The following is a 9,151-nucleotide window of genomic DNA, read 5'->3' as shown; positions in this document are numbered from 1 at the left end:
ACATTATTGTTGTATTTTGATGTTTTATATTGTTTTGATTGTTCAAGCACTTTGTAACTTGGTTTAAAAAAGTGCTATATAAATAACGTTGTATTATTATTATTATTATTACTATTATTATTATTATTATTATTATTATTATTATTATTATTATTATTATTTTTATTATAATTATTATAATATTAATAACACAAACATGAATGTTCACTGACTGTGGCAGTGATTGTCTCACACCACAAGGTGGTAGTATTTCACTTCCCCACGGACATAGTATCGGGGGAAACCGGGGTTTGATTCCCTGGCTGGGAGATGTTGGCTCCGTCTTATGAGCAAATTTAAGACTTCCGCTCTGAGAGCTAGCAGATTTAAGACATCCGGTTGCCTTCAGAATAAAATAATATTTTTAATTCGTTAATTAAATAACTATTACGTTACATTATTAGTGTAAAAGTGTGTTCTTTTCGTTAAGAATCACCCAAAAAGGATTGTAGTTTAGCCCAGCCGGGCAATAGTTTATTATAAAGTCCCGTGCTAAGAGTAGTAATAAACAACCTGTCAGCTCAGTCTAGTGCAACCAACAACAGGTACCGTGCGTACCGTGCGTCACGCACCTGTATAAGCAAGGTTCCTAGGTTCCTATCTAAGCAATAAAGGTTCCTATTTCATCAAGCAATAATACACCTATTATAACAATTAGTATTATTATTACATTACAGTTATTGTAAAGACACACATTATGTTTCTGTGTAAAAATAAGTAATTAAATTACTAATTAGTAATTAAATAATAATAAAAGTTATCTAAATGGATAAATGCTATTCACTGGAGTGCATGGACTTTATAAAGTGGACACTGGACAAAAGAGGCCTCCGCGAGGCAACTATCTGGACATACCCACGCGTTCGGGGAGATGTCCTCTACCACACCCCACTCTCCGCTAAGCGGGAGAGGTGTAAAATTCACAGCAGCAGACCTTCTACTGTGGTCAATGCTGAAAAAAGTACCGTTTCCGGACCCAGAATGGACACTGGACAAAGAGGCCTCCGCGAGGCAACTATCTGGACATACCCACACGTTCGGGGAGATGTCCTCTACCACACTCCACTCTCCGCTAAGCGGGAGAGGTGTAAAATTCACAGCAGCAGACCGTCTACTGTGGTCAATGCTGAAAAAAGTACCGTTTCCGGACCCAGAATGGACACTGGACAAAGAGGCCTCCGCGAGGCAACTATCTGGACATACCCACACGTTCGGGGAGATGTCCTCTACCACACTGCACTCTCCGCTAAGCGGGAGAGGTGTAAAATTCACAGCAGCAGACCGTCTACTGTGGTCAATGCTGAAAAAAGTACCGTTTCCACAGTAGAAGGGCTGCTGCTGTGAATTTTACACCTCTCCCGCTTAGCGGAGAGTGGGGTGTGGTAGAGGACATCTCCCCGAACGTGTGGGTATGTCCAGATAGTTGCCTCGCGGAGGCCTCTTTGTCCAGTGTCCATTCTGGGTCCGGAAACGGTACTTTTTGTCAGCATTGACCACAGTAGAAGGGCTGCTGCTGTGAATTTTACACCTCTCCCGCTTAGCGGAGAGTGGGGTGTGGTAGAGGACATCTCCCCGAACGCGTGGGTATGTCCAGATAGTTGCCTCGCGGAGCCGTCTTTTGTCCAGTGTCCACTTTATAAAGTCCATGCACTCCAGTGAATAGCATTTATCCATTTAGATAACTTTATTATTATTATTATAATGATTTAATTACTTATTTTTACACAGAAACATAATGTGTGTCTTATAGCATCATATAGCATCATTTAAATGCTTAATTTGTAGTTTTAATGTGCAAATTAAACTTTTTTTCAATACTCTAGAGGGTACTCTTATTTTGAAGAGATCGTCCACCGGAAGCCTTAAATCTGTTCATTAGATCTGTTCACTAGACGCTGCCACTATTTTCAAGTAAATACAGAATAGTGTTGAGACGAACAGGCGTCAATAATGTAGAAACGATGTCAACAAACATACTGTACCAGTGTTATTGGTGTGGTGTTATTATACCTAAATTGGTAAGCTATTACATAATGTGACTTGTTGCTCTGTTATAATTATGTATTAATTTACCGGTATTAATATTATTGTTACAGTCACGGTATTCGAGTACTATAGTTTCGGTGCAAGATCAAATTGAGCTGTTTCTGGAAGCGTCCATGCAGTGTTAGATGTTGCTATGGATACCACTGACCGAAGAGAAGCTTTACTCTAAAAAACAAACCGATTACAAACCGATCCTTATGTTTCCACCTTTATTAATCTCATATTTCAGGGAGTAAACACCAGGCTCCTTCTGTTGAGTCCAAAATGGTGCAATTGCATCTGAAGCGAGGAGATGAAAGTCAGTTTCTGTTCAACACCACGGTGGAAGTCCTATTGGACACCCTCATCCAACAGATCTCAGCCATTTACAACGGGAGACTCAAAGTGGACAGGATATGTTCAGGTAAAAGCTGGTGAGATCATGCTGGGGAGCACTGCTGGGTTCATGTAATGTTTTTAGTCACCCCCCAAAAAACCTGACCTGACAGTGAAATACCAGACAACGCTGAGTCTGCCTAGTGCACTGTAAAATCAGACTGACTGACCCTTACAGTTCCATTTGGTTCCATATACACTCAGTCAAATTGATAAATGAACACGGTGGAGTTTAAATTTAAATATACTGTTCTATTAAGGTACATTTATATTCAATTCAACCTGTATTTGTATGGCAATTGCGGCCCACTTTCAAGATTTTCATGTGGGCCCTGTAGAAAAGAGAAAAGGTTGGGAGCCAGTCACTGCACTGTCGCTAAGGGTCTGTTCACACACCACACACTTGTTGTGAGGGTCCAAGTCACATCCTGTACATCACAGAATGTCATAGAAATCATCAACCGTTTGCGTCTTTTCATTGAAACTCTCTCAGAGATCCCAGAGCTGGCGGACCATGGCATCACACTCCCTCCCAACATGCAGGGCTTGACCGATGACCAGATTGTGGATCTGAGACTGAGAGACGAGTGGGAAGACAAGTGTGTCCCCAGTGGAGGGCCAGTGTTGAGGAAGGACGAGATGGGCCGGAGGAATGGACATGGTTAGGCAAATACATTTTCATATCAGGGATGCCCAAATTGACATTCTATTTTGAAATGGCTGAATACTTTATAAAACAGTGAAAATTGTTAACGTACAAGCTCACAATGCATAGTGATGTAGGCCCAGGCCGTAGCGTAACGGTCTGGGCACCGGACTGGTAATCCAGTCGCAGTGTGCCGCGGGTTCGACTCCCGGACCCGACACGGCCTTTACTGCATGTCATCCCCCATCTCTCTCCCGTTTCCTGTCAGCCTACTGTCTGTCCCTTCAAAAATCAATAAAAGGCGTAAGCCGCAAAAAAGAAATCTTAAAAAAAAAAAAAATGCATAGTGATGTAATGTGTTGTGAGCTTTATAATTATTTCTGCGGGGACTGTAATTATTCTGAAATAGTGTTGCATAATGCATACAATATCATATTGCATGTTTTTGGTTATTGAAAGAGGGAATGTGATTTTGAAGAGTGTCAGACAGTACATGCTATCCATATGAGCGTCTCACAATAAAAACATGTCCGCCTACTTTCTAACAGCTCCAAACGAGAAGATGAAAGAGGTACTGTTGAAGACAATGGAAGAGTCAAGGGCACTGATCTCAAAAGTAAGTTTTGTGTTTATTGTGGAAGTAGCAGTTGCCCCCAGTTATATATTCAGTGTTTTATAACATAAAACACACACTCACAGCTCCAGAGCTTTCATATTGCTTTATTTTGTTCTTCAGAAACAAGTGCAGGCCAATGTGTGCAGCACCATGGAGGTGGTGAAGGAAGCCTTAGACCTGCTGAGGGGTGCAGTCATGATTGTTTACCCCATGGGTCTGCCTCCCCACGACCCAATCAGGATGGAGTTTGAGAACCAGGAAGACCTTTCAGGGACTCAGGTAAATGGCTCAACAATGTTTCATCAATGTTTTCTCATGGGGATCAAATAGGTCTAATTATGTATTAGCTCCAGGAAAGGCATTATGAATGTAGCTTTACTAAAACAATATTGTGGTCTGATCCATTTTATTCAGCAGGGATTGTTCCTGTGTGTGTTCCAGTCAGGAACAGTTGTTGCTGGGTTCAACCTAGCCTGGCTAATAAGCCAGACTAATATCACACAACACTGTCGCGGGATGCAATTTTTTTTGCCAACGGCTGATTCGGTCTGGTTTATTAGCCAGGCTAGGTTCAACCCACTGCATGGGAAAACACTGCATAGCATTGCAGGAATCACAAATTATATGGGATATTTAGTGGGTAACATGTAAAATCAGTGTTAATTTAAAAGAAAATACAGCTTGACACCTCAAAAACAAATATAGCTGATCTATCAAGCTCACAAAATCTCACAATGTTTATTCCTGAAATAAATGTGAATATTCTTAGTTTTCTTTTGGTAGAAAAACAAAAAAATAAAAATGTTTTTATCATTGTGTGACATATAAAAATGTGAAATTCAAGTGAAATTAGTAATCATAAAAAACGGACAATTTTAACCATCACTGTTGTCCCTCCAGGAATTTGCACTTCTGTGACTGCATAATGGATTTTGTGGGGAGGGAGGGAAATCCATTTTATTCTAGCTTTTAGTCTAGTTCTCTCTGCCAGTCATTCTCTCTCAATCCATCAATCTCTACTCCTCCCATTATTGTCTCCTTCTCCAGGCTGCTCTGCAGGTGATCACAGAGGATGAGTGTCAGCTATGGTGGGCTGCCAAAGAGATGCAGAGAGGGAAAAAGCTACAAGACTACATTGGCAAAAATGAGAAGACCAAGATTGTTGTTAAAATCCAAAAGGTGAGGCCTCTTACAGCCTAAATGAATGTTAACTGCCTTTAGTCATAATACAGTTAATTTGTCTGATTGAGGTATTGTGTGATACATACTGTAGTCTGTAGTGTATATTGACATGTACCGTATGTGCGGCTGTTCCTTTCAGAGTGGCCAGGGGGCGCCTGCGAGAGAGCCTCTGATCACAGAAGAGCAGCAGAAACAAATGATGATGCACCAGTACAGGAGACAGGAGGATCTGAAGGTGAGGGCAGGGCAGGACCAAGCAACATGTTCACTGAAACATTACACGGGTTGAAATGCAATGTGGACTGCAGAGTAGTCTTTTACAAATCCATACTCCTGATTGTGGCAAATGTGGTTCTGAAAGTTGGTGACACTTATATGTTCCAGAAACTTGAGGACACCGACGATGACAGCCATCTGGATTCGCAGTGGTCGGACAGACAGGCTCTGAAAAGACAGTTCCAGGGTCTCAATATCATCAAATGGGGGCCTAGGTAGCGGATGAACACAACACACGTGTGCACGCTGAGGCCTCACTCACACCTTCGCATCTAGCATACAACATGATGTAAACAAAGGGTAAGTGTCATGGCCGCCCCATTGCATTTCCAATGGAAGGCACATGGTTTGACACAACATTTTTGATGCACGGCTTTCGGCTGTGTTTCGACTGACCCCCTCCCCCTCATACAACAAAAATGTTGTGTCAAACCATGTGACTCCCATTGGAAATGAATTGCGAGCTTGCATCAGTAAACAAGTCTCATGCATCAGCTATGCATCAATCTGTTGTGCAGGTGTGAGTGAAGCCTGAGGCCTCTGGAGCCACTGCACTCTGGCCTGGCCCACCACTGGGTGCTCTCTATCAAATCTCTGTCTGCAGCCCTCCATGGGCACACGGTAACACTAGTGATGCCAAGAGTATGCAGGGTGCCTTTCATTTCAAACAAGCATTAAAAACAGCTGGTTTTACTGATTAACATACTTTTAATCACAGAAGAAGGACATAATTAGTGAGATCATCTGGTTTAGTGTTGGGATCACATGATTAGACCATCCTGCCTCAAAACAATGCACTGCTTTTTTACTTAAAGGTCATATTGACGACAGAATGATTTTAGCTTTGTAAGATGATGAGTGATGACCACCAATATACATGTGTGTTCTGTTCATTGCTCTGGCTAATGTACTTGTTCCCCTAAGACTACCTTATAGACGGAAGGGGGAATTGACTAACCAAGTCCGACATCTAGTGCGTTAATGTTGTTTCTTGCCCATTTAAGTGTTTGGCAGATTCCTCTCATAACCTTTCACTGCATGTGTTCAATTATAGTCAGACTGTACATAAACAGTTCAGCCACAGTCTGCACATGAATCTGAACATATGGTAGACACATAACCTCAGGTGTGTCCCTTGTTAAATTATTTCCAAACATTCACAGTGTAAACGTGTTTTTATTTAAGCTGTGCAAAGAAGTGAAGTATAAAATAAAAGATCACATTTTGTGAGATCACCAGTAAAGTCATACTGTATATACGTGTATCTACGTATCTTGTGGATGCCGTGGTGGATGCCAGTGTGGTTCAACAAATGTAAGTAAGTTGACCTGGGAGGGTCCATTTGGTTACATGTGTAGTTGGGTGAGGAGTCGGGATGCTACACCTTTCCTTTCTTTGTGCCCCTCCCAAGAAACAAATGTTCTGTGATATCAACTCGCCGGTCAAGTGTCGAATCAAGCCATTTTTCTGTTTCCGCTTCATTATGTTACTTCCCTTCACGTGCACGGGCAGCTTTGCTTAGCTGAATACATTTTTGTAATCTCTATATAAAATTCCTATACATAGTGATTATGTATGTACAATTTCCAAGGCAGACGCTACCCTGCCACATGTGTTTGTGCTTACTTTCTGTGGTATGCACAGTGTAACCAATATGCTGTATGACAAAGTTACAGAGACCTGTAGGCTGAAACAAGGCAAAGGGGGCTTTTTATTTTACCATGCTTGAAGTTTCTTCTCCGTGTTGAGGGCTTTGACTCATGATTTGATCCGAAGCTTCAAATCATACTGCAATTGGGCCCAATACTGCAATTTCTACATTGCAGTATTGATACTTTTACATTTAGACCAGAAGCTTTTCTGAAAACCTAGAAATTCTTATTGTCTCCACCAGGCCGAAGGCATGTGGGGAGAGTATGTTTTGCACTCGTCCGTGTGTCCGTCCGTGTGTGTGTGTGTGTGTGTGTGTGTGTGTGTGTGTGTGTGTGTGTGTGTGTGTGTGTGTGTGTGTGTGTCCGTCCGTGAGCAGCTAATCTCGGCCACCGTTAACCCGGTCGATGCCAAATTTTGCACACACACTCCCTGGATGCCAACGATGAACCTCTGCCCCAAACTTTCCAGAACGGCCTGTTATAGCGCCACCAGGAGGCCCCTTTGTGCAAAACAAGTTTTTGCACAGTACACCTACAGATTTTGTCCAAACATCACGCAAATTGGTACACAGTCTCTCTAGAGCCATTCAACGAAACCGGTCTTTCAGATTTCTCAGACTCCATCCTGATTGGTTAAGATTGGCTTCCAAATTTCACAGGAGTGCTCAGTTTCAAACAAAATGCTGCAAATCATGAACACATCGCGTGATTTCCGTGAAATTGTGCACCCACATTCCCACTAGGCCGAGGACGAAATGCCACATGAACAATTTCAACTCAGCCTCAAGGTGGCGCTATAACTGGCCGGAAAGTGTTTTTACCTCTAACTGCACGGATCTGTGGATAACTTTGTATGCCAACTCCCTAGAGGCCAAGGAAAAACCTTTGCCTGGAATTTTTCACATCTGCTCTTTATAGCGCCACCAGGAGGCCGACATATGTAAAACACATTTTCTATTATTACTCCTTCAGATTTTATCCAAATTTCACGCAAATCGGTATACACTATCTCCATAGTCATGTGATCAACACGGAGCGGCACCATTTCCCATCTTCCATCCTGATTGGCTAAGATTGGCTTCCAAAGCTCACACGATTCATCCATTTCGAAAAAAGCCCACAAATCACTAATACAGTGTGCAATTTCCGTTAAATTAGACACGCACATTTTCACTAGGCCGAGGACGACATGCCACAATTTATTCCTCAAAATCAGCCTCACGGTGGCGCTATAACAGGCCAATTCCTGTTTTTAGCTATAACTGCATCGATCTGTAACTTATGTATGCACACATGGAAAAACATTGTACCTGCATCCCTCCAACACGAACCTCCGGCCCAAATCTTCCTCAACAGCCTTTTATAGCGCCACCATGAGGCCACAACCTGACCTGCCCTGGTGGAGACCTGTGCCGATTGGCACTTTGTCTAGTTCAAATATAAAATAATAATAATTATGTTGCTACTTGTATAGCAACATAATTAACGAGACACAGAGGAAGCTCCCGGATTGAAAGGTATGACAACCTATAGGTTACAACAGGTCTAAATGGGTTGAGTAAAACATTTTGTTTTACTTTTTCCACCACTGGTCAGGACTGAAGAGTCTTCGTCCAGTGGATCCACCAAGGCTCTGGACAGTAACGTTTTCTTGGAGCCAGGTCTGCTGGGACCGCTAAGAGGAGATGGCAGCACTGTAGGTTCTCCTCTTCCTATTTCACTCTTTCTCTATCTCTTTTCTCTTTCTATCCTCCGGTTCTAACTTCACCTACTTTCTCCCTGTTGAAAAAGTCTGCAACTGGTAGGATTCTCCCTTCATGTTCATCATTACATCATTGGTCCTTTGGGGGCGGGTTTCAGGGGGTCCCCAGCAAAAGTAGTTAACATAGCGTCACAATCATTTTAACCACTTTATCCATTTATATGTTGGCTATACAAAAATAGCACACATATCTCACAGCGCGTCACTTCGTGCCGTGTTGCGAGATTATGCTTCTGCTATTTTTAAACATGAATCTTCTCTTCTGGGAGTCCCCGGTACAAAACCTTTTCAGCTGGGGGTCCGCGGCCAAATACATAGCAATTTGGGGGTCCTTGACATGAAAAGGTTTGAGAAACACTGCATTACACAGGTCGTTAATTTAACTCCTGGAGTGTATAAATTATGTTGTATGACTTTTCTTCATTTTGACCTTTTGCTAAATCCCTCCCCAAAAGCGATTGTCCAATGCTTAGCAACCGTTGCTAAATTGAACAAGCTTCCAGCTCCTGCCATAGCTGCCAAATGTTATTTTGCCTGCACATACAATCATTTGCAAC

At 42.3% G+C, this 9,151-nt stretch overlaps 1 protein-coding gene across 1 annotated transcript; it reads left to right on the top strand.

The window, feature by feature from the left end:
- Window positions 1-2,349: 2,349 nt before the first annotated feature.
- On the top strand, window positions 2,350-5,786 carry LOC310863678 (cilia- and flagella-associated protein 298-like; the record flags this gene model as incomplete). Its single annotated transcript, XM_083772177.1, has 7 exons — window positions 2,350-2,488; window positions 2,954-3,121; window positions 3,655-3,722; window positions 3,843-4,001; window positions 4,770-4,901; window positions 5,044-5,139; window positions 5,289-5,786. 7 exons carry the CDS (start codon window positions 2,350-2,352, stop codon window positions 5,397-5,399), a joined length of 873 nt encoding a protein of 290 aa, XP_083628303.1. The 3' UTR covers window positions 5,400-5,786.
- Between the last annotated feature and the right edge of the window lie 3,365 nt (window positions 5,787-9,151).

The sequence above is a fragment of the Protomyctophum parallelum genome (genome assembly GCF_964188405.1).
Source record: "Protomyctophum parallelum genome assembly, chromosome: 1".
Classification (NCBI taxonomy): domain Eukaryota; kingdom Metazoa; phylum Chordata; class Actinopteri; order Myctophiformes; family Myctophidae; genus Protomyctophum; species Protomyctophum parallelum.
The sequence above is the reverse complement of the archived record's forward strand: the minus strand, read 5'-3'. Positions and strand labels throughout refer to the sequence as shown.